The 27,367-nt window shown below is 33.5% G+C and overlaps 1 protein-coding gene across 7 annotated transcripts in view; it reads right to left on the bottom strand.

Annotated features, from left to right (window-relative positions):
- The window catches only part of Adgrl3 (adhesion G protein-coupled receptor L3), a 759,373-nt gene that overhangs the window by 219,598 nt on the left and 512,408 nt on the right, over positions 1-27,367 (bottom strand). For all 7 annotated transcript variants that reach the window (XM_071614317.1, XM_027947334.2, XM_071614313.1 and 4 more), the window contains one exon: positions 8,001-8,081. In XM_071614317.1, coding sequence (XP_071470418.1) covers positions 8,001-8,081 — 81 coding nt within the window. The remainder of the gene's footprint in view (positions 1-8,000; positions 8,082-27,367) is intronic.

The following is a 27,367-nucleotide window of genomic DNA, read 5'->3' as shown; positions in this document are numbered from 1 at the left end:
GTTCTGTCTGTATTTCCCCAAGTCCTATCACACAATTATCTCCATAACCAAGAAAGATTTGGGATATTTTTATAGTCACATTTTTTAATATTCAGTAACAACTCACTGTTATATCCACAATATTTTATGGATTGCTGAGGGTCAAACCCAGGGCCTCACACCTTTGAGGAAAGCATTCTACCAGTAAGCCATAGCCCCAACCCGTAAGGGACTTTTTATAGGAGTCCTTACCTACTAATATAAGATTCTAACTAGTGTATAATACATAACTGTATTTAAAAATTGCTTGTTGAATTATGAATATAAGTTGGAATCTTTCAGGATAGCTCAGAGAAAAGTTGATGTACAGTTTTGTTTTAGACTATAATAAGCTGATACATTGTTGGGACTTTTAGTTTACAACCATTCACAAGGAAAATAATTAAAAAATAAGATTGAAATTGTATCCTAATTAAGCTGCTAGAATTTAAGGAAGATAAAAACATTGAAAACTCTGTTGGGTACTGTTCTTCATCTTTCTATTGATGAGACATAACAAATTTTAGAGAAGAACAAGAGTATTGCTGCTAAATTATATTAACTAATGTTTATACAGCATTCTACAAGTCACAAGGCACTGTTATATTTGATAATTAATACTTAAGCTTGGGAAAGAGAGCTTTTAGAGAATATGAACTACTGTGGCTTTGGGATTTGTCCATGGTCACACAGTTAGCAAATTATAGTATCAGGATTAATTGTAAGCATGGGTATTCATGCTGTGTACTTCCATTTGACTCCATCCAAGGAACCCTAAAATTAACAGCAAGGGATACTGCTTTTTGTTGGACTCTCAAGAATTTGAAATAACTGCTGGACCCAGAGGCAGAACTAGCAAAGAGACCCAAATGCCTCTAAGTGTGTAGGAAATGCTGCCTGGGTCATGAAAGTGAAAAAAAAATATTATCTAATGTCAGTGTCTTCCAAACAAGGGCATCCACTCTTTAGCAACTGTGAAGAAAAGATCCTCATTCTCCTAAATGTGATATGTAGGTGGACGTTGGACCTGTAATATTCTCTCCCATACTCACTAGGTATAAAAGATGAAGCTTAATATCAGATAATTGACTCTGAGAGTGAAAAGAACTTCATATTTAAAAATTTAATGAACAAATTTTTTCCATCCCTATCTTCTAGCTCTATTGTCAAGATGTTATTGTTATAGTCAAGAAGATTCTTCTCTTCACAAGTGGTGGTGGTGGTGGTGGGGTGTGTGTGTGTGTGTGTGAGTGTGTACTCATACATGCACGAATTGCACGAATATGCCAAATAATTTGGAACTTTGCAGCTGTGAGTGTTCATCAGGTGGAAATGAGAGTGGCAGTTACATCTGGGGAGTCAAAGCAGGCCTTCTTCTTTCTCTCAGGCTTTGCAGGTAGCAGCCAACACAACTCCCAGCCAGCTGTCTGCTTCAGGCAGGAAGGTAATTCGTGTTTACTACATAGGTATGAAATTAATTTAGGGTGATTACATAAACATTAGCCATTGTGGGGAGAGAACTTTAAATATTTTGAAACAGGATATTTTATCACAAATAAAAGATAATAATATTTAGTATTATCTCATACAATTTACATAATCAATGACTGACCTTGTTTTTGCAGTATGATTTTATACAATTTTGAGAGAAATAATACAACTTTTTATGAAAACAGTAAAAGGTTAACAGGGTAGCAGTAGAAAAAAGATACTCTGTTGTGTAGGTGAAGACAATAGGCACACCAAAAGTTAGTTGTTGTGGGTAGTAAATAATACATGAGTGTTAAGATACATGTATAATATCTTAAGGAATAATGGAGATCATGAAAGATATTTCTCAGAAAACAAACAATAAAACAAAACAAAACTACACTGGAGACTTCCTCAAACTCTGCTAGTAATATATCTCATTAAGAACTACTTGTTTCAGTGTATAATACTGAAAGTGAAGTTGCAGTTCCTTTGGAAAGATGACACACTGTATAACAGATTCTTACAGGTGCCTAGGTTTGAATCCTGGTCCGATGTTTCTTACCCTTATGAATTTAAAGAACCTCTCTACTTTCTCAGTCACACAAATAATAATTATAATAATCATAACATGACCTGCTTCTTGGGATTTGGGAAATCAACGAAACAATAATCCATGTGAAATCCTTGGACTAGAGCTGGGAACAATTGACCAGTATTCACAACAGGTCATTCAAGAAGGTGGTGTCTGTAAAAAGCCTAGAGAATAATATGACTGGGTGTCTTTGGGAAGTGTAAGTGAAAGGATAACTGAACTAGTTTTATTATGAACATACTATTTACACCTAGTCTATATAGAGGCTAGGAATGTAGCTCAGAGGTACAGCAAATGCACATCTAAGCATGCATGAAGCCCTGGATTTGAACCCAGTACCATGATAAAAGAAAAAAAAGTTAATTTATATAATAAATGTTATTATTTCTATTGATTAGCAATACTTCTCTGTAAAAACTCTTGATATTTAGAAAATGCTAAATATTTTATCTCAGAACAAGATTAAGCAACAATACTCTTCCTTTTCTGAATGAAACTAAAAGCAAAGTAAGAAAAGAAGTCCTGGAATCTTACTAGCAGTCTTAGAAGAGCTGAGCTAGAGAGTAAACTTAGGAGAAAAGGCACAGGGAGTCAAAGGGTACCATGTGGGGCAAGGCTAAGCTCAGAAATCTGCATCAGATCATAGATACCTAGTGACATCTTAATCCTGGTGACTTCCCCTTTCCATAAGCAATAACTCCATCAGGGAAAAATCATATTTAAGTCAAGGACCATTATTCCTGGAGGTAACATGAGGCATATGGAACCTGAAAGAGATGTTCACATGACAGTATCAAGCCTTTATTTAATGTCCTCTGAGTTCTAGAAATACCATTGCATCAACCAATGTGGAAAGAGGTTTTGAACCAGTTCTTCTCCTCTTCTTACTGGGGCTCATTTAGAGTTGACAAGGACAAGTCATCTGATCCTAAAGTGAAAAACTACCAGATCATTTTACATTCTGGGATAATTATTCTCAGCATATAAATTATATTCCACAAGGGGCCAACAAGAGTGCTATAACTTGTTTCAAATTCTTAATGTTAATTTTAAAACAACTTACATTTGGAAAGTATGTTATAGGTTTACAAAACCTTCAAAGTTAGGCCTGACAATATTGAACGATGAGTATATTTTAATATTATGTTTAGAATGTAATTTCAATTAAATTCAACCCAAATTCAATCAGTGTTTATATAGTATTATGATACTATGATTGATGCTAGAAATATGATCATGATTGATCATTAAGTTTAAATAAATAAGATCCTTCTGGGACTACATGAGACAATATGCAGTAAATTTTGTTTTTTACAGGGTTAGATAAAAGGTACACAATAAATGAAGCTGTGTTTGTCATTAAAATAGCAAGCTGTACTCTCTGTATCTCAGAGATGTGCACAGCATACTTTACATGATACCCTCCTATCAAAAAATAATTGTTAGGTATTCACAAGTGTAGGATAAGCGTGTTGAAGTACCATGACCAGAGCATTCTTTATATGATAGCTTCATTTTCATTTTCTTGGGATAAGCATAGGTAAAGCTAGGAAATTTATGTTCTGCCAGATAGTTTATACTAACCAGATTAGTTAGAAAAGCACCCATTGTAGAATATTAGAGAATGGGCCTAGAAACTCTGGAATAACAATGCCAGATGTCACATTCCTATTTTACTTTAATCAATTTGAAATGTTTTTACTTTTCACTAGATGATACTGTGTGTTAACATCTCTAATTTGTGATGCTAAATCTTGGCTACAGTCTATTTTTAATGTAGATGCACCAGGCAGGACCATCTGCTTATTTCGAACTTTAAAAAATATTTTCAGTGTGTGGATTTGCTGAATTTAATTCAATTCGCACATGAAACTTAATGCTTGGCATTATTCTAGTTCATTGATTATGTGCCAATTGAACCATGTTTATATTACTCAGTCTATTATAGAAAAAACTGGAAAAAATATAGATGCAATTTTCTCAAATATGAGCCAATATTTGAGCTCTTTTCTCAGAGTATAGATTGTAACTGTCAAAATTAGCAAGTGTACAAACTAGTACATTTCAATATTAGACTTATTATTGAGATGCTACCTAAAGAAAGACTATACAAAATAAATGCAATATAGCGAAACATTCAAAATATCATCTTTAGTAATATAAATGGAGGACATTTTAGAAGTTAATATCTTTTTTTGTAATTCACATGAATTTATCCAACTTTACTTGCTAGCTATTTGAAGAACTCCTAGGTTGGGTTCCATGATTGACAGCCAAGGCCATCCCCAAGTTGTATAGGAAAACAATGACACAAGCAAATGAAAAAGCAAAAACGGTACATTCAACCGAAGGGAGTCTGATGGGTTATGTCTGTATCCCCAAAAATGTATGCCTCTGCTCAGGACTCTGATTCAGCTTCTACACCAAGTCCCACACAATCACTTTTCTTGAGTGGTTCTGCCTGTAATATAGACAGAATTCTAGAGAAGGATATTTTGCATATGAATAGTTAGGAGGCAAAATAAAGGCTGCAAGAAAGAAAAATTGGAGGGACACATGACTTGGAGAACTCCAACACTTAATGAGCCCTGCCAAGAATTACAATGCAATTATTTACCAATTTGCCACAAAATAGCCAAAATAGTATTTCCTTCATTTCCACTTGTATAAAGTGGGAAATGTGTCTCAAAGACATGTAGAATTTATTTTCATAGTGAAATATATAACCATTCCCATTAAAATAAGTACAAAATTGTAACAAACTTGTTTTAATAATGAATGGCTAAAAAATAACACTACTTCCAGATGAAGCTATTTTTTTGAAGTCCTGATTAATGGGACATATGTCAAGAAAAATTACTATAATGGTGAATGCTGATTCAGGACCTTATTTTTATTAAGTAGTTTATAGTGAAGGCTGTGACTATTTTTCTATTTATAGTGGCAGCTCTGGTTAATTACCTTGTAATGTATTGTGACATTAATGCACTAGTAAACTATTGGAATTTATACCTCTATTCAGTAATAAAATCTGTAAATTGAAGAATGCACATAAAGTTATCACAAGCATAAATTATGTGACCAAATACCATGTATGATCACATTAGATTTAAAGAACAGAATCTCTCAAATTTACTCATTAGTGGGTAAGTGCCACTGAATTTATATACAACAGCTACTTTGCAACTGTAGAGAATACATTTTATTTAAGGGTATTGTGTAAGTTGCTACTACATTTTCCTTATGGTTAGTAAGACATTACTGGACATAATTCAAATGCTCAATGTCAAAAAGAAACACATTATGATAAATAAATGCAGCACTAGCATATAATACATTTCCATAAAAAATTACAGTGAAAATGAGAAAAGGTGGGATGGTGACATACAGAATAAACCCCAAATGATTCATGGATTATAGAACATGAAAAGAAAGAAGGTAATGTTGTGTTACTCTGCATATATATATACACACATCATTCATTTTCAAAATAGAGTTGTTGTTGTTGCTTTATTTTGTGGTACTGGGAACTGAACTCAGGGGTACTCTATCACTGAGCTACATCCCCAGACCTTTTTATTTTTGAGACACAATCTTGCCTAATTTGCAAAGTTTCTCCTTGAACTTGCAATCCTCCTGCTTCAGCCTCCTGAGTAGCTGAGACTAAAAGGCTGCACCACTGTGCCAAACTCAAAATAGTTTTAAAACACAATTCCATGTTTACCAATAATTACTTCATGGTCAGAAACACATTCCTAGTTGCCCCATTATCGTCTGTCTGAACTGCTGGATAAGCTTCCTCTGCTAATTTCTTCGCTTATCAGATCACTATTCATAGGAACATCAGAGATGTTTTCTTTATATGAAGAACTGAAATGTTATGATGTAACACATCATTGACTTGGGGGGAAACACCCAAAAGTACTTCATGGTTCTTTTTTTCCAAACTCCTTAGTAAAGAATACAGAAACCTTCATAGTCTTAATTACATTATTCCATTTTTTTTTCTCTGTAGAATTGCTCCAGCATACTACCTTAGAAATACCACACAATTTCATATATCCATGTTTTGGTTCATTCTGTTTCCTTTCTGTGGGATTCCTTTTTCATCCCTGCCTCCTTTTTCTCTTAAAAAAACATAAATGCATTTTTCAAAATCTAGACTGTTAGTCATTTGGACAGAAATCACTGGATGAATTGCCAATATGTGTCAAGCATAGACCAATGGCTGGAGAGAAATAATAATTATGGTACCCTCTGCCCTCCAGGAGCATACAGATAAGAGAGGAAACATGCATGCTGCTCTATCAAATACAATGCCTTAGTTATAATGGAGGGAAGCACAGGGGCATTTAGAGACAGAGGCACAGAGCTCCTCCCTTCTGAGGAACTGATAATACAGTAGTGCCTTGACAAGCTGGCAGAAATTCATTAGACAAGAGGTAAAAAGCCTGGACATAAAACATGCTAAAAAATAATCAGATCTAATTTTTTTTAATCAGGTAAGTGATACTTTAAAAAAAAAAAGTGCTGCATTAGCTAAAACCAAAAAGTGACCTTGGGATAACTGGTATTTATAAAATTTGAGGACATGTTTAAAAAACTTTAGTTTTTTTGAGCCAGGCACAGTGGCACACACCTGTAATGCCAGCTGTTTTGAAGGCAGAGCAGGAGAATTTTCGAGACGGAGACCAGCTTGGGCAGTTTAGTAAGACCCTGTCTCAAAAAAATAATAGGGCTGGGAGCATAGCTCAGAGGTAGAGTGTTCTTGGGTTCCATACCAGTACTGCAGAAAACAAACAAACAAAATCTGCTTTGATCTCTTTTTATGAAACATTTTTTATGAAACATTCTGAAAACCATAGATAAGTGCTTCATTCTTTCTTTTCTTTCTTTATCAGGGATTGAACCCAGGACACTTAACCACTGAGTCACATCTCCATCCCACTTTTACTTTTTATTTTGAGACAGTTTCACTAAGTGAATAGGGCTTATTAAGTTGCTGAGGCTAGCTTTGAATTTGTGACCCTCATCCTCAGCCTCCCGAGCCTCTGGGATTACAAGCATGTGATGCTGTGCCCAGCCGGATAAGTGCTTTTTTAAAAGCACAAAAAATAATTTTCAAATTGTGTTTTTCTTTAGTACTGGGGATTGAAGCCAGGGGCACTTAACCAATGAGCCACATCTCCAGACCTTTTTATTTTTTATTTTGAGACATGGCATTGTTAAATTGCTGAAGCTGGCTTTGAACTTGTGGCCCTCCTTTCACCATTCCAGGTTGCTGGGATTACAGGCATGCACCACCATGCCAGGCGTCTCTACTTGTATTTTGAATCATTTAATTCTAACCTTTGGATTTTCATTTTGTATGACTATTCAACAAAGCTTTAACTAAAACATCAAGTGGCACCAACTTGAAAATACATAATTTAATTTTAAAACTAAGTGATTTTAGTAACAATAAAATAACTTTTAAATGGAATCACAATAAAATGACAATTTCTAAAAGTAAATGTGTCATTATGCTTTTGATCAAGATATTATAATGTGAAAGATAAGATAATGGAAAAAAAGAAAATTCTTGTAAAAAAGTAATGTTATCTAGTGACCTCAACTTGTCCACCATTAGTTGAATAACTATGGATCCCTGTTTTATGAAGCTGCTGTATTCTGGTTATATTTTGGCTTACAAGTATTCCCCAGAACAATAGCTCACACTTTCAAATATAAGAAAGACTCTCTGTTCCCAGACTACTCACACACTTTATTTTTTTAATCCCTGCTTTTTTAAACAATCACTGCAGTACAAAATACATATTTATAACTAACTGTCTTTTTTAATTACTGAACCTCATCAAAGAATGTTGATCATTGATGAAACTATTGTTTCTTTTTTTTTAAATAGGGAAGAACTCACCTCTAATAGGGGGTCTTTCCAGCTCAGAGTCAAGGTGAATTGGTGGAGAGATATAGGAAACCTGTCCATGATGTGCTTGTCCTGTGGACACAAAAGGAAATGTTAAGACATAGAAACTCTGTCTTTATACGCCTTTTGTTCTTATGATGTCATATTTTCTAGCTCTACATTGAATTAATATTCACTTCAGAGTTTAGAAAAATCTTCCCAAACATAAATATAGAATAAATCATCCAAACATCACCCAAATAAATTGTTGCTTCAACAAGTCTTCCTCTCCTTTTATTTAAATTATAAATGTATTATGCAGTGATACTTTAAAAACGAGTTATAAGAAAAATGAAATGGAAAAACTTCAAAGACATAAAAAATTCAAGTTCCCATTTTTTATTGCTAGATTAAACAGATATTAAGTGCTCTGTCAACCTGCTTTCAATATTTGTACTCATTTCATTGCAGAGAAGTAATAAACAATTTGAAAACTGGCACTCAACATACAGATGACACTTTGAGTAACATTTATTTAGACCACTTGACAGCACTGATTAACTTATATTTTACCTTGAGGATTTTCTTCCATTATTTGAATAGATAAAACATTCCTACCTGCTTATTGTATTTGATGGAAAAACAAGAAGGAGTCATAATTTAAAAAGCAAATAGCTGGATTTATTCTCTATTTCTAATAAAGCATTCTATCTGCTCACATACTTAAGTGTAATATGCTTTTTGTCTTATGAGTTTAAGTGCTAGTTGATTTGGAATTCAAAATGGTGATTTAAAAAACTGTTAGCATTTTCAAGACCACTCTGGACAACACAGTGAGGCCCTGTCTTAGGAAAAAAAAAAGCTAGGTTAAATACAATTTTTTTTCTAATACTCAAAGTAACTATAGTTTATATTGATGATGCAGCAAACCATTAGGATTTTGAGGCAAGGAAGCATAATTACATAGTCAGTTCATTTTCTAAAGCTGCTTTATGTAAAAAACGGTTTGGGTAGAAGTGAAGAATCCACCACTTCCTTTCTACATGGGAATATGCAGTTATATTTCTCACATTTACTATAGCAATTTACAGGGTTGTTAATCTCTTTTCCTAAACAAGGAAAGTTAATGATACATAGATTATGATAACAGTTAGAGTAACCTTCCCGTTTCAAGTAATATTCGACTTGTAATAAACTCTCCTGATTCCTCTTATGAGGCACATTTCAAATAATTAATATGGCTCCCTGTTGATAGTAGCTGCTGTTGCTCCCAGCATTTTCCCAGCTAACAGCAGAGACAGTAGAGAAGCTGTAATATACACAGTCCCTCATAATGGTAACTAAGAATATTGCACATCCACTAGCCATGTTTCAGTGGAATACTAAAGCACTATTATAAAAGGAACAAGTTACCAATTGTGCACTGTTAGCAGTCTATGTTTAATACCGCTTATTAAAAACTTCAGATTATCTTTATTATAAAACCACCTGTTTAGCTAGACTACACACTTGGCTGCAAAGACATTGCTATTTTTAAGGTCCTGAATCATTACATATGAATTGATTTGAAACTCTGTGGTTCCTGTAAACGGAAATAATATATATCTTTCACTTTATATTGGCTTGAAACAGCCTCACATACAAAAAAATATTAATTTCATGTCTACAGGAATAGAGCCTTCAAAATATGACAATAATTACAAAACATCTCTTTTATTTAACCACTATTACTATGAGGATCATATACTATGCTAATATATACATAATTTTAAATTTAAAAAAAAGCAGAGAAGATTAAGTGTCTTGCTCAGGCACATGCAACCAATAAAAAGCAAGTCCACAATGTTTTGACTACAAATCTGGTGTTTTAATTTATATCATAATACATTTCTCAAAGAAAATATCATTATACTAAACCTTGGGAAAATCATATTACAGAATTTAGTGATGAAACTCTGTCAAGTAAGAGCTTTTAGAACTATCTCCCTTACTCAGGCTGAAGTAAGCAGTTCAGTTAAATGCCACATTTGCTTCTCTTCTGGAGATGAGCAAAGAGCTTCAAGGGTGCTCAACACAGACACTGTAGGTAGCACACAATCACACAGATGCGTATATTTCCCAGATGGGTGAGAGGGATAGCAAACAGGCAAGGGAATGAGGTTATGGATAGTCAAGACCTGAAGCCGGTTTTCTAAAATCTTTATTCTCTTTTCAAGGAGAAATCTAGCTGACCGCAAGATGTTGTGTGTCAAGGAAAGCCAAAGTGGTTGGAATGGACACAGACTTAAGGCTTAGAGGAAGGCCAGAAAGGCAGCAATAGTTTTAAATTTGTTGATAAGAGAGTTCTGATCCACAGAATAAAAGCTATTAAAGATTTTCATTTTACTTTGTCAGGGGCACTCAATTTTTTATCCACAAAATACTTAATTATTAATAGAGCCTATTCTAATCTGTGTCTAACTAAGGAAATGCTTCCTAGAGAAGTAGTTGCTCTTCATCAGAAGGTACACATCAGAACATGGGGAGAGGGCTGTGTATAGTGAGAAGACTCCATTCCCTCTGCAAGCTCCATTTGACTCCTTAAGAATTACTGTAAACAAACTAGTAATTATGACAAAATCATAAATAAATTCCATAAGCATTTATCTTAGATGTGATGGTGAATAATTTCAACTAAAAATATGATCAGGACCAGGGATGTAATGGTGAATAATTTAAACAGAAAATGTGATCAGGACTAGGGATGCAGCTCAGTGACAGAATGATTGCCTAGCATGAATGAGGCCTTGGGTTCAACCCATAGCAATGAAATGTTAAAAAAAAAATAGCAATCAGTTCAAAAGGAACTTCAGGACGTAAAAAGAATGACAAATATACTGTTTTAAAATATTTCACTAGAATACTCTCACATAGAGGACCTATTTACTCTTGTTCATCATTTTCTCCTCCTGACCCTGTTGTCATAGTAGTTTGCCCAGTATTTGTCTTCGTAGCTTTATATATTCAAACATGTGATATACTACATCTGTTATTGCTTTTACTGTTCAAATATTAAAAGTACATTTTTCTGTCCATTTTTCTCTAGAATTTATTCCCTTTTCCTGATTTTTAAAAACAATAAATCATATTGAGATTTTGATTAGAATTACATTGATTTTAAGGCTGGGAATATAGCTCAGTGGTAGAACACTTGTGTGGTATGTATGAGACCATGAGTTCAATCCCCATCACCACAAAAACAATACAAATCTTACATTAACTTTATAAATTAATTTGGAAAATAACATTAAAAATTTGTGACCTTGATATTTAAAAAAAGCATATTTCTGTTTAAATTATTTTTAGCAAACAGAAATTAGTTTTGAAGCTTTCTATATGTAGAATATAGAAATATTTTTATTAATTTTAAGTATTTGAATCTCCCTCTTTATGAATAAAATTTTAAAACTTTCTTGATAACTTTCATGAAAAAAATATTTTGTGGGAAGTCCTGGAGTTTGTCATTTCTTTGGTTCATAGTGGGTGGGTCCATTCATTAAAAATTCTTGGTAGTTTTTGCTAAAATTATTAGTTATTCACTGTGACCTTCCTAGCTCTATGAAGCTAGGTGAGAATGCACTGAAAATATTATTTTAATCATTTTCTATCATATTTGTTTCTTGCACAAAATATACTTCCAAATTAAGATTCATCTTATGAATCTTTTAGCATTTAAATCTTTTGTGCTGCAGAATTTCAATTTTAAAGGTTAACTACAATGGTTATGCAATTTAGAAGACTGAGCTTCCTGGTGCTGCTGATTCAGCTGCCATTTTAATTTTAGTTCCTATGAAGTACATTAAAAAACAAACATGATTAATGACAAGTTTCATAAAATAATTAAAAAGGAAAAGAAAAGAAATAAAAGCTTCATTCTTATAGTTGAGGAACCTAGAAGATGAAAGGGACCAGAATATTCTACCCTATTATGTGCCACTTTGGGATAAGGATTACATTGAGCTGAAGGCAACTGAGAATGAACATTTTTCAGAAGAGTTCTCTGCCCTCTGCTCAGCTGTCTAAAATCAAGGTATGAATTTCCCTTTGAGGAAGTGTCCCTCTCCAGACACCCTAGTACCTGAAAAGAAGAATGACCCACATTGAAGATGGGAGCCAGAAGCAAGATGATTTTATATAAACACAGCCCACAAAAATCATCCTTATCTTCCATTAGTTCCATCTATTTTCTAGTCAATTCCTTAAGATTTATTGTTCCTCAAGGCCCAAATTCTCTTTGCTTTGTTAAAAAACATATAAATTGTTGAACGTAACCACTTATTTGAATTTCACTTCTTTCTGTGAACTTCCATGTGTATAAATGTTGATAAAAATTGCATGCCTTTTATCCTGTTAATCTGTCTTTTGTTGGTTTAATTCTCAAACCTCCAAATATTTACGCTAAGAGAGTGGGGAAGAGGTTTCTCTAGAAAACACAAAACCAGTGGCAATAGGGAAAAAAAATAGCGGTTAACTTCTGAGTTAGACATTATTCATATTTACTCTAGGAAAAAGGACACATTTGCATGAATATACATATATATGTATATTTTTACACATACATATACATGTATCTACATTAATATATAATTTATATACCTTAAAATTCAGTCATTATGTATACAATTCAGTGATTTTTAGTATATTCTTAGTTGTGAAATAAAACAGCACTATTAATTTTAGAGTATATTTATCACTACAAAAAGAAATCCCAAGTCCATTAGCTATCACTCCCTGTTTCTTTTCACTCTATCAATGTTCTAGGCAACTGCTCATCTACTTCCTGTCTCTATAGATTTGCCTATTCTGAACATTTCATATGAAATTATATAATGTGTCATCTTTTATAATCAGGACTTTTTACTCGATGTCTTTGTTCAAAACTTATCCATTTTTGAAGGATAAATCTTTCTTTTTGTTGCTAAATGATATTCCATTATATAAACAGCCCATGTTTTATTCATCCAGTTAACAACTGATGGGCATTTGGCATAATTTTCACTTTGGGGCTAATATAGCAACACTACTAAGACCTTTCATGTTCACGTTTTAGTATGCATTTCTCTTGGATATATACCCCAAAATGGAATTACTGCATCCTATAGTAATTGCATGTGTATACTTTTTTTTTTTTTGGTACTGGGTTTTGAACCGGGGGCACTTAATCACTGAGTCACATCCACAGCCCTTTTTTTATTTTTTTTTATTTTGAGACATGGTCTCACTAAGTTTCTTAGGCCTTGCTAATTTACTGAGACTGGCTTTGAACTTTCGATCCTCCTCCTCAGCCTCCTGAGTCACTGGGATTACAGTCATGCAGTACCTATTGACCCTGGCTACATGTGTATACTTTTGAGGATCTATCAGGTTGATCTCAAAAGAAGCTATACCATTTTACTTTTCACATCAATGGGTAAAGTATTGATTATTATGGAGATGCTTTTCAGATTCTTTCTTTTTGACCTAAGATGGTATAATACTAAAGTCTTGGTTGATCAGATTTTGAAATAATTAATATTAAGGTGACTGATATCTGGGAAAGAAACAATCTCCCCAACTATAGAAAAATAAAACAGATAATGTGGCCTGGGGTTGTATAGTTCAACTATAGTGAGAGGGTAAAAGCAGAGAATAATCTAGCAAATAGAAGGAAAAAAAAAAAGGCAACTCGTGTTCTGAAATGAAAATGTGAACTATTCAGTGCCAGGTATGCCAAAGAGGTAGAAATTGCAAGGGTCTGGTCAACAGAGCCTAGTAGCAAAATCCAAAGGCTATTATGGATTCCAAAAAAGCCATTATTCTTCTATCTTCAATCTCTTTTTCAACTTTCATTTAATTTCTATTTCATTGAAGAACCCTGTGCAATTTCTACTAAAGTTCAAATATAGAAAGGATTTGACCAGCATTCAGTAGAGGAAAAGGCTTTTCTCTCTTTCTACTGTCAATACTACACCTGCACATCTGAGCACAGAAATACATTTATAGAACCACAGAATTTGGAAGGAGAAAGACATTTGATAGCTTGTAGTCCGAAACCCACATTTTAAAATGAGGAGGCTGACATTTTGAGAAGCTGAAGACTTTTTTTGAAAGTCAAGTCAAGGTGGTGGTTGTTAAGAGTGATGTCAGAGACAGAGAGAAAGAGGATGCTTTATAGCCACCCTGCAGCCGCCTCCCTCTGAAGCCTCCCAGGAAAAGACATTATTTTCTAGGTATATAAGCTGTGATCTTTCAGGTGTGTTGAGACAATAAAAATGTTGGGAGCTATTTATTTGGGAAAATAAGTATTTGTTTTCTTTATAAGGCCATGTCTACAAAGTAAAGGCAATTTAACCTGCAGGTAAGATCATGAGCTGGAAGCAGGGCTTCCTGTGCTGCTATGCAGATCCTGCCATTAGCCATTTAACCCAGCAAAGTAATTATCAAGTTCCTCAACTTCTATGTGCCGCAATTTCCTCATTTGTATCATGGAATTATGAAAGCACTTACTTCATAGTGTTGGCACGCGCATATGTACATATGTAGTAATTAGAACAGTGTTTGGTGCATAGTACTCAGTAATTTTTATCTATTTTAATTACAGATTCATTCTTCCATTAATTACTTAATCTGCCACAGGTGCCTTTCTCAGTGGTTTGCACTCACCACAAACCAAAATAAAAGTGATAATCCATATCCTTATGTAGAGGGAGACAGAAAAAGAGCAATACACATAATTACACCAACTACATTATGTGTTTGAGACACTAAGGGCAATGGAAAGAACTTAGAATGAATTAGAGGGGACCTGGAGTGGAATGGTCAGGTTGCCATTTTTTCACAGTGTGCTCAGGAAAGGCCTAGTTTAATTTCCATGAACAGTACTTGGAGAGTTCACCAGATGACAAGAGATAGTATCTGACTTTGATAAGAAACTCTAAAAAGATAAAAAGAAAGATAAGGGCTCAAATCTAATTTTATTGTAATCACCTAGTTTTAGTTTTCTATTTATTTTGTGCTGCTGGGGATCAAACCCAGGACCTTATATATGGTAGGTGGGTTTATTCAGCTTTTTGTCCCTGGGATGGATACCTGTGAAAAATCAATTTATAAGGAGGAAAGGTTTATTTTTGCTCACAGTTTCAGAGGTTTCAGTCCACGGTCACGTGGCCCTCTTGCTTTTGGCTTGTGGCAAGGCAGTACATTATAACTAGGAGCAAGGGACAGTCAGGAAGTGAGGGAGAGAGAGAGGGGCCAGCATCCAAAGACTCCCCTCAAGCGCATGACCCAAATGATATAAATGCCTTCCGTTAAGTCCTACCTCCTATGTGTTCCACTGCCTCTCAATATCCCTACAGAGTAGTGACCAGGCCTTTAGTATACGGGCCTTTGGGGGATGTTTCAGATCCAAACCCTAATATTGGCCTCGTGCTCTACTATTGAATAACACCCCCAGCCCTCAAATCTAAACTTAATAATGAAGACAAAGGGTTAAATATACTGGTTTTATATACTTTTTCCTAACCCATTTAATTTATTTCAAATTCTATTCCTATCCATCATAATATTAATAACATCAACCACTGACCATTGGTTAAAATGATACGATAAAATACAATTATATACAATTGGGAAAATGAACATAACTTCCTTATTAAAATAAAAACACATTTAGTATCATAAAATCTCCACTGGCTTCTTCAGTTACACCATTTTCAACTAAATTTTTCATCATTTCAATATAGTGTTATAAACAAGTTTAATGGTTTACAGCCCTCCAGATACAATCATGCCTCTTTTTTTGGTTGTTGTGGTTTGTTTGCTTTAAATTTTCCAACTGCTGATCTTGATTATTTTGCTGTAGAGATATGACACTTTCCCCCTTTAAAGACAATAAAGGAAATGCCACATTTTTGCTCCTGGGGTTTTTAGTAATGTTATCATTTTGCTTTTACAAACTTTAGGATGATAGTACATTATGTCTCTGTGTTCTACTACAATAATGATACCAGGTGGGAATAAAGGAATTGATACTAAGCTGTATTTAAGAATGGCATATGGAATTTTTCTGAAAGTAGCTAAGCCTCCTGAAAAAAAGTTTACTTTATTGTTGAAGATCATCTCTGCTGCTGATAAAACAAAATACCAGAGGTCAATGTGTTGTTTGGGCTTGTGGAAAATCAAGCATGCCTAGCACTATAACTGCTTGGGTTTTTTTTGTCATCAAAACCCACTCTAACTATAACCATCTGGCATTTATAAAGTCAGCTTTTCAGGTGACAATGTAATCACAAATCAAAAGTAATCATCAAAGAAAAGACTTGTAAAGTTGCCAACTGTTTTTTTTTCCTATCCACTTCATCATATTAATCACATATTTTTAGTGAATCTAGAAAAACACAGGGTACCACAGAAACAACTACATGCTTGACTTATCCAGGAAATAAGTCATTGATGGAGGGGCAAAGGGCACTGATGGACTTCTCCTTGCTGGGTATCTCTGTATCTCTTTCCACACAGAAAACAAATGATAACTTGTGATAAGTGTGTGTATGTGTGTATATCATTCAGCAAATATTTCTCCACTGCACAGTCCTACTCTGCGGCCAGTATTAAGGATTCCATGAGAACAAGATAAACATCATCCATCCACTGACAGACTTGGGTCTAGATGCAGGACTAAGCAATCATAGCATAGTACAATATATGTACCTTATTAGAGGTGGGGGAGAAGAGCACAAGGAGGGCACCTAAATGATGTGAGGGAATGAGGGCAAAGTGGAGGTCTGCAGAAAGGGCAAGTGGGGGAATAGTGGAAACCATGGCAGGGTGCGGTGAGGCAGAAGGAACATTAGGGGTGAATGGAGCTTAGAAAGGAGATGATTACAGAATTGCAAACAATTTCAGTCATGTACTAAAAAGGACCAAATTAAGAATGTGTTCCTCTTATCCAGCTTCAGCAATGGTTAATTAAGGGCCTATATGGTTTCATTTCTTTCCTCCCATGCCCCCACGCCAGAATATTTTGAACCAAATTTTTGAACCAAATAAACATCATTAATGTCACCTAAAATTATTCAAGTATGTATCTATCACATAATATAAAGGTTTAAGAATGACCACACTATCCTTACTATATCTAAAAATTAAGAAGATACATTATGAAAATTAAATCCAATGTGAAATTCAATTAAGTAATAGTTGAGGGAAAAAGTCAACAAATCTGAAAGACACAGAAGTTGCCCAGTTTGCCAAACATCACATTGGTCCTCGTGTTGAAATTGCAGTGGATTAAGGAATATATTTTTTTTAATTTATGATGAGTTTCAGGTGCTCAAAGATATAGAGGAGACTCTATTTTATAAAACCACACAAACACTTTTCTTTCTTTCACGAGCATGAATGTTGAATTTTAGTAGCACCATTTAAAAAATATTCCATGAAGTCTTAAAAACCAATTGTAGCAAATATTACAAGAAAAAAACTGGAAATAGAATTGCATTCCGGCAAAGAAATTAGAATACTTCCCTGAATCTCTAGTTTTCACTTTGTAGTTCTTATAAACAGGAATGAAAACATTAGAAAATTGTGGGTCATTTAATGAAAATGATCATTTTTCTAAAAGCCTAATACTAAGAAGCACTATGTAAAATAAATATTATTTCCCATTAACAACAAAACAAAACAAAACAACTAAAGCTCCTTAAGGTTAAAAACATTGTCAAAAGTTATACAATAGTGTATAAGGAAATCAGATTGCAAATCCAGGGACCATGTGCTTACTTTACAACCCATTGCTTCACATTTTATACAAATACTCACTTTTGGGGCTGGGAATATAGTTCAGTGGCATATTATTTACCTGGGATCAATTCTCAGCATCAAAGAAAATAAAAAATAAAATACCCAGAAGAGGCAAATATGCTATAATTTCTGAAACATTAAAAAAAAATTCAGTTCTCATTTCCAGGCTGCCTAAAATTAAAGATTTACATTACTTAAAGACTAAATTGTAGAACCCATGGAATTCTAAATGTAACTTTTTCTCAGACAATGAGCAGAACATCATATTCTACTTACAAGAGGATAGGTATATTAGCCATCTCTTGGCATTGTTTTTAAAATTTTTGAAGGAGGGCTTAAACTTTAGGGTTTGCTAATGAAGAACCACTGTGATTTTTAAAAACTGGAAAAAGGACCTTTAAAATGACTCCATCCATAACCCACACTCCCACAACAATTCTATTTTTTTATCAGTAAGTCACTTAATTCATAATTTGTATACAGATGAGTGAGAAAAAATATTTTACTGTGGAAGAGGTCAACATTTGGGCCTTTTGCATTGTGGGCACTAGTGTTTAGTATAGGGAGCTGTGACAAAGAAATGCCAAAATTTAGGTAACAGGAAAATCAGCAGAACTATGCTGTGAGCATGAAGATCAGGGTCAATGATTCCACTTTTTTCAAATAATACAGAAATACAAAAGGCCACTCCCACATTTTGTTTAAAATAGAGTAATTCTGATTTAAGAATTAAAGCTACCTTACATATTTTGCTTATACCTTATGCTAGGCAGAATAACGGTTTTCCAAAGAAGTCTTTTATAACCCTTGGAATTTATGCATATATTACATTATATAACAGAAGGCATTTTGCAGATGTGAGTAAGATTAAGAGCAGGAGATTGTGCTATGAAATCACATGAGACCTTTAGAGTAGAAGTGGGAGGCAGAACAGTAGGCCAGGGACATGAAAGCCACTGCTGGCTTTGAAGATGGAGAAAGGAAGCCAGAACCAAGGAACAGTAGCTGCTTCTAGAAATTGAAAAAGACAAAGAAATACAATACATCCCAGAATATATAGAAAAATTTGATTTTTAGCCTAATGAGACCATTGTCAAGCATTTGTCTTGGAGAATTGTAAGATAATAATAATAAATTTATATTATTTAAGCCTCTAAGAATAATTTGTTTTTTTAATAATAGAAAATTAACATATAACTTAATAACTGTTTCAAATCTTAAAAAAGCCTATTATTAAAATTATTTAAATAGCTATAACAGGTACATGGGACATATTCAACTGGGACAAAATGAAAACATCTAACCAACATCATATTTCTCCTCCCACCAAGCAATTTCTTTTACTAGTATCATTAAAATCTTTCTGGAGTTATTTTATGCCCTCATAACACACGCACGCACACACACACACACACACACACACACACTTATTTCAATTGCTGCCATATTAGAACTTAACTGATATTCTGCATTGTGTCAAGCCTGCTTTAAATGTTAATTGTAGAACTTCTACTATTTAATCACTATAATACAGATCCCTGCATTACATTATTAAGAATGTATCATGACCCAAAATGTCACCAGTGGCCCAGTTAACTTGACACTCTTTTAATTAAAATTAGGGAACATTTTATAAGGCAATGTAATAATGATGACTGCAACAAAATTATAAATATAAAACACAATGATATATAATGAGATGCTTAATTAGACAAAGCAAAAAATGAAAGAGATGGAATAGTCTCTTGAGAATTCATTTGGACAAACAACTTTAATTTATAGAAAAGGAAACAGGCCTAGGCAAGTGATGAGAAACCCTAAGTTCACCCTCTGGTGAAAGGAAGAAAATTATGTTACTAGTCTTATGACTTTTGTTTATATGCTCATTCCTCTACATTCCTCTTTTTCTTTTTATGATAACAAATACTTATATAAAGTTTAGAAAATTGATGGACTAATCAATTTTTAAAATATTACAATATGTGAATAAAGGTTTTTTATGAAAGAAATATTTAGAGTCAATGTACCTGTTTTGAAATAATCTATGCAGACTTACTCGGAGACTGGAATTAATAGTGAACACAGGAGTACCAGCATCTAGCATGTAAGATTACATAAGTGTGTGTTTCTTTACCCTTGCTGTCCCTTTAATAAATATTTCCTTTTGGGTTGTTGCAATGCTGTTTTTTTTGCATTTTGACATCTTACCATTAGTGAAAATTTCAGTAAACAAACAAAAAGGAAAAATAAGCAATAAGAATAACGGTTTTCCAAAGAAGTCTTTTATAACCCCTGGAATTTATGCATATATTACATTATATTATTTATTATTTAAAATTTTTAATTAATTTAATTTTTGTTGTTGTTAGTGGACCTTATTTATTTATTTGTATGTGGTCCTGAGAATCAAACCCAATGCCTCATACATGATAGGCAAGTGCTCTGCCACTAAGCCACAACCCCAGCAGCTAAAGTTTCTTTAATAATTAATTTTTAGAAGAACACAATTCAGAAATAAATTTTTGGATTGAGTTCTAATCAATCTTCCTTTCAACCAGGAATTGATCTCAGGGCCTTTCCCATGCTAGGCAAGTATTCTACCACTAGCCATCCCCAAGCCCATTTTTAAATTTTATTTTGAGACTATGGCCAACTAATTTGCTTAGGCTGGCCTTGATCTTCTGACCCTCCTTCCTCAGGGTCTTGAGTAGCTAGGATTTACAGGTATGTGTCATCATGCTGTGGAATCTTGAATGTTTGTTATGTTCTTCAGACACTCAGAATTTGTATAGTGAGATATTTAAATCTAGGCATGATTAGCTGATAATTCAAATTTTCTGAAATGTAACGTTTTTGTTTCTAAATGATATTCAGATATTTCATAGTGTTTTAAGAATGACATAACATTCTGCATATGACTGTGAGAATGAAGTATTTTTATCTTCTTGATGATATAGGTCTGTTCAAGAATAAGCCACTCACAAATTATAAATTATCTGTAAGTCATCTCATCATATTTTATCCTGTAGCTTATAAAGACTGAGCAGAAGAATAATTCAACACAAAAAAATGGCAAAGAAAAAAACCATGAATGAGTTATCATTAGTCTCTATGCTTTCTCAATCATTCATCTGGACAATATTTAATGAGTGCTCCTGTATGATTGATACCAAATATTGGAGATACATTGGTGAACTCTTAACTTTAGGAACTTATAAATCAGAGAAATAAAATTATGAACTTTAACTTGGAAATGCATTTGGTAAAGAGGGCACAATAAATACATGCGTGACTCAGAGTAGGTGTTCAATAATGTTTATCATTGTTATTACTTGTCTATAAAAAAGCAAAAAATAACTGTCATAACTGAGAAGTAAAGTCTCTTGGTTTACTCAGGAAATGCTGAAAGAGGAATGAACACAAGTGAATACTGTCAATCTGTAAGTCAAATTTATGTGTAATATTCACTCTCATACTTCCCTTGTGTATTTTTTTTAACTCAACAGTGAAATCTATAGAACACTGAAGAAAGAAACTAAAGACCTCAGAAGTTGAAAAGACCACCTATGTTCATGGATAGTCAAAATTAATATTGTTAAAGTGGTCATACTACCAAAAGTAATATATAGATTCAAAATACCAATGGCATTCATCAAAATACCAATGACATTCTTCACAGAACTAGAAAAAAAAATCCTAAAATCAATTTGGAAGAAAAAAAGACCCAGAATAGCCAAAGCATTTCTAAGCAAAAACAAGCAATATTTAAGGCATCACAATACCTGAATTTAAATTATACTGTAGGGTTTTAGTAACAAAAACTGCATGGTACTAGCCAAAAAACCCAGATACATAGGCAAATGGTGTAGAATGGAAGGCACAGAGACAAACCTAAGTCATCCAATCCTTAACTGTGCCAAAACACACATTAGAGAAAAGACACCCTTTTCAAACGGTGCTGGGAAAAATGTTTATCCATATGTGGAAGAAAGAGACGTAGACCCTTATCTTTCACCCTGCACAAAAATCAACTCAGAATTGATGAAAGTCCTAGGAATTAGACCAGAAACTATGCAACTCTTAGAAAAAATGTAGAGTCAACACTTTAGCATGTAGGCACAGGCAACAACTTTCTCAAAAGGACCTCTTAAAGCCCAGGAAATAAAGACAAGAATTGTTAAATGAGATGCCATCAAATTAAAAGCTTCTGCACAGCAAAGGAAATAATTAGGAATGTGAAGACAGAACATACAGAATTAGAAAAAAATCTATGGTAGATATTCTTATAACAGAAGATCAATATCTACAATATATAAAGAAGTCAGCACTAAAAGCAAAAACAAAATAACCCAGAAAATAAATGTGCAAATGAATTAGACACTTCTCAAAAGAAGGAATAAAAATGAACAATAAATATATGAAGAAATGTTCAACATCATTAACAATTAGGGGAATGCAAATGAAAAATATACTGAGATTTCATTTCGCACCACTCAGAATGGCATTCATCAAGAAGATGAAGGATTATAAATGCTGCAGTAGATGCAGGGAAAAAGGTATACTTTTACACTGTTGGTAGGGTTGTACATTAGTACAGCCATGCTGAAAATCAGTATGAAGTTTCCTCAAAAGCCTAGGCATAGAACCAACATAGGACCTAGGTATACCATTCCTTGGTATTTATCCTGAAGAATTAAAGTCATCATACTATAATGGTACATGTATACTCATGTCTATAGTGGCACAATTCAGCATAGCCAAACTGTGGAACCATCTGTGGATGAATGGATAAAAAAATGTGGTATATCTACACAATGGAATTTTATTAAAACATAAAGGAAATAAAATTATGTCATTTGCAGGAAAATAGATGGAACTTGAAAACATGGTGTTAAACAAAATAAGCCAAATTCCAAAGATTAAGGGCTACAGAAGGAAAAGGAAAAGAAAGATGGTGGTGGTGGTGGTGGTGATTCTATGAAAATTAAAAGGGAGATCAGTAGAATAGAGGAAAGGGACGAGGGAATGAATGCAAGGAGGGGAGGAAGAGGAGAGTGCTGAGGAGTTATATTGGACAAATTATATTGTTATATTGTGTGCATATATAAATAAGTGACGATGCCCACCATGATATAAAAATGTATAATGCATTAATAAAAAATGTGGAAAAAATTCTGTACATGTACATGTATAATGACATAGTCATAGGGTCAAAATAAGAGGTTTTGACAAGAAAAAAAACAATATATATATATATATATGTGTGTGTGTGTTTGTGTGTGTGTGTATAAAGATTTGTATGTGAAATCAACTGTTGTTTTAAAAAACAAAGTGACTTGGGATGCTTATTTTACTTACAATTGGGTCAAAATCAATGTGGTCTGTGAAATGCCAGGAAGCAAGTTCCACAGAATTTGCCAGCATGTTAGTTGATTGTAGTCAATATATACCCCCAATGACTTGTATACAGAAATTTCCATGCAAAGATATTGCAGAAACTTATAGAAATGGGATTTGAATGACCAAAGCATAAGACCAAATAGGTACATAGAGTTATAAAAGAATATGAATATTTTCCCAGGATGATGGTAGTCAATTTTACCACCTTATTCTTTTCAAGATACTTGAAAATATATCATTGTATAGAATGAAACTGCCTGTAGTGAAATTTTGACAACTCCCCTCTGCGTGCTAAAATGCTGTCAGCTGAAAAATCTGAACTCTTTTGTGCAAATTGTCCTTTTTTGACAGATTTATCCTACTTTTATGTTTGCGGTCTTAATCAAAGGATTTCAGAAAATGAACTTAGCTTTACACTCAAAGAACAGGAAGTACTGTATGCATAATTTGGAGGTACTAGGTATTCATATTATAGTTATCTATAAAAGTGAAAATTGTCATAGAAGTGAAAATATTTATAAAATAATACTATAGAATTTCATTGATTTCAAGATACTATATATGATATTTTAATCGAAATATAGCTCTATTTAGACACAGCTATTTTCATATTTGTCAAAAGGATATAATATTGAATTATTATAATTAAACATAAAATTAAATTAATCACTTGGCTTTATCTCTATTCTGGTTCTTTTTTTTTTTTTTTTTTGCAAGACCAGCTTCAAACCCAGGGTCACATACAAAGGACAGTGCTCTATAACTGAGTCATATACCCATCACTACATTTCAAAGTAATTACTAGGAAAAAAAAAAAGGAGAGTGAGTGGATGAATGAGATATTACAGTAAAAGAACAAATGGATGGAGCTTATATAAGTATTGAGAAATACCTATCTAATAACATGGACCAAATGATGTTCATTAAAATTCTAGTGAATATCTAACATAGGAGTAAGTAGAAGTTGAAACAATAGAATGGAATTCATAGTTTGGAATTTCAAGATGAATCTTAAAGAATGCCTTTGCTTTTTCCATTATTCTAAGTTTGCATGATTTTTTCAAATGACTTCTGCATGAAATATCAAATATAATTAATTTAAAATCATTTATTGCATGCTTTAACAAATAATTCATCTATGAGATAAAAGTTTTGACAAGTATTATCACTGAGGAATTTTCATTGTTTTTGTTTCATTTTAATGTTTTAAAGATGCTCATTGACACAAAAAATGTTACAAATAGGAATGTAAATGAGAATATTCTGCATATCATAGTCTTATTCTTTTCTGTAGACTTCAAGTAAATCGTATGCAATAGATATTTTAGCTTGCATCAGTGGGATTAAAAATGGTAATTTTTATTCATAAAGGATTTATCTCTTAAGATTCATATTTGGGTACTCAAGCAAAGAAGAAATAAAAATGAATTGAAGGATATCTTTATATAAACACAAAAATCTCTAACTAATATATGTTTAGGTTTTTAAAAATTGTGTAGAAGAAGTATAAGTCTAAAGCATTCCTTTGCTTCAAGATCCGAATATTCTTCATTACTATGAATCTTGCAGCTCAGAGGTAGAGCACTTGCTTAGCATACATGAGGTCTGGGTTTGATCCCCACCTCAATAAGCAAATATATAAATGAACATAAATAAATATTTTAAAAATTTAAAAGGAGGCAAAGGCATAGGTCATTAGTAGAGCACTTGCCCACCATTCTTAAGGTCCTGGGTTTGATCCCAACACTGAAAAAAAAAAGTTTGGGAGGGCTTAATCTATTTCCAATATTTCCTAAAATCTGAAAGCAGACTCCATCACACACATCACAACTCAGAGAGTTGTCACATATTAGAAATATCACATTGTTCTCTGGAACTTGCCACTGTATACAGAGAGAAGGAACACTCTTCTTTGTGAGTTTGATGAGAATAGAAAATTGAAAATGCCATCCACATGTCCAACTGAAAAAAGAAGTCAATGAGAAGAAGCAGAGTTCAGGGAGGGATTGAGACAGAGCCCTAATAAAAGAATGTGAACATTTTAGTTCTGAAGCCACTCCCACTCTTTGGAAGCCCAATTAACTAAAATCTTCATTTTAACTAATTTTTTTGTTTGTTTTTGTTTTTGGTACCAGGGATTGAACTCAGGGGTACTTAACCACTGAGCCACATTCCCAGCACTCCCTTTTTAAATTAATCAATTCATTTTAATTAGGTATATATGACAGAAAAATACATAAAATGCATTTTGATTCATTGTACACAATTGCAGAACAACTTTTCATTTCTCTGGTTGTACACAATGTAGTGTTGCACCATATGTGCAGTCATACATGTACCTAGGGTAATGATATTCATCTCATTCTACCATTTTTCCTGCCCCATGCACCCTCCCCAACCCCTTCCTCCCCTTTGCCCAATAAAATTCCTCTATCCCCCAACTCCCATTATGGATCAGCATTCACTTCTCAGATAGAACATTCAGTGTTAGGATTTTGGGGATTGCCTTACTTCACTTAGCATGATATTCTCCAATTCCATCTTTTACCTGCAAATGCCATAATTTTATTCTCTTTAAATGCTGAGTAATATTCCATTGTGTATATATACCATAGTTTCTTCATTTACTCATCTATTGAAGGGCATCTAGGTTGCTTTCACAGTTCAGCTATTGTGAATTGAGCTGCTATGAACATTGATGAGGCTGCATTAATATAGTATGCTGATTTTAAGTCCTTTGGGTATAGACTGAGGAGGAGTGGGATAGCTGGGTCAAATGGTGGTTCCATTCCAAGTTTTCTAAAAAATCTCCATACTGCTTTCCAGATTGGTTGCACCAATATACTCTTTTTTGTACATTTATTTAGAGACAGGGTCTAACTGAATTGCTTAGGGCCTCTCTAAGTTGCTGAGGCTGGCTTTGAACTCACCATCTTCCTTTTTCAGCCTCCCTAGCTATGAGCATTACAGGCCTGTGTCACCATTTCTGGTAGCTCTAGATAATTTGAATCGAGCTTTTCTTATGTTAAAACAAAAGCAACTCAACTAATAATGTGTATGCAAACACGCATGTGTGTCTGGGAAGCAGACATATATATTTTTCCTTTAACAACTGCACACTATCAAAGGAAATAAATCATTTCAGTGCATTTCCTTAGCTATTCAAAAGTTTACTGACATGGTTTCAATTCAACTAATTCAATTACATATAACTAAAATAATGCATTTTAATACATTGTTTTTTTTTGTTGTTTGCTTTATTTGTTTCAGTACTGAGGATTGAACCCAGCAGTACTCCAATTCTCAGATATATCCCCAGACCTTTCTATTTTATTTTGAGAAAGGGTCACACTAGTTGCCCAGGCTGGCCTTGAACATGTGCTCCTCCTGACTCCATATCCTTAGTTGCTGGTATTATGGACGTGTGCTACCATACCCACCCAATATCATTTTTTAATGTAAATATTTGGTGGGCTAACATATGATCCTTTTTAAATTATATATTATCAATGTTTCTAAAATTGTCATTAATCAGCAATAAGGGAGAGATTATATAGAAATTCCTGACAGAAATATCTGCAAATAAAGAATAACGAAACTTGGTATATCACTTTACATGAAGTGAAAGAAATACTTACATATGTTATTTTACATATATTCAGAGAACATGAAATTAATTCCATTTCTGGAAAATTAATTATGTTAAAAATATTTGAGTACTGTTAAGTCTAAAGCATTTTAGAGACATCAGGCAGTGAAGACCTTTAACAAATCCTGTTATGTACAGTAATGTTGGGTTTCTTGTTGTATCCTTCATCTGCACAGAGTAACAATGATGCCTTAAACAACCAGGTTTCATAAAATGTCTACCTCTACTTTTGGATTTCACTGCTACAGTGACGTAGAATACCATGGTTCAAAGTTCTACCCATGAGAAGCTATGGTTTCAATGAAGGGATGCTGCTTTTTGCATTTATTTTACTGCTTGATACCTTACTTCCTTGAGATATGTAAAATTCTGTTTAAAGAAAAGGATGAACATGAAGAGTTAAGTCATTCAGTTTAATTAAAAATCTGTTTCATGTTATGATGCACATCAATAATTGCCTCTTATCATCAATATTTTATGTCAGGTGCTGAAACTATCCTCAAATAGCCCT

The sequence above is a fragment of the Marmota flaviventris genome, chromosome 7 (genome assembly GCF_047511675.1).
Source record: "Marmota flaviventris isolate mMarFla1 chromosome 7, mMarFla1.hap1, whole genome shotgun sequence".
Taxonomy (NCBI): domain Eukaryota; kingdom Metazoa; phylum Chordata; class Mammalia; order Rodentia; family Sciuridae; genus Marmota; species Marmota flaviventris.
Note: the sequence above shows the minus strand (reverse complement) of the source record. Positions and strands in the feature narration are given on the sequence as shown.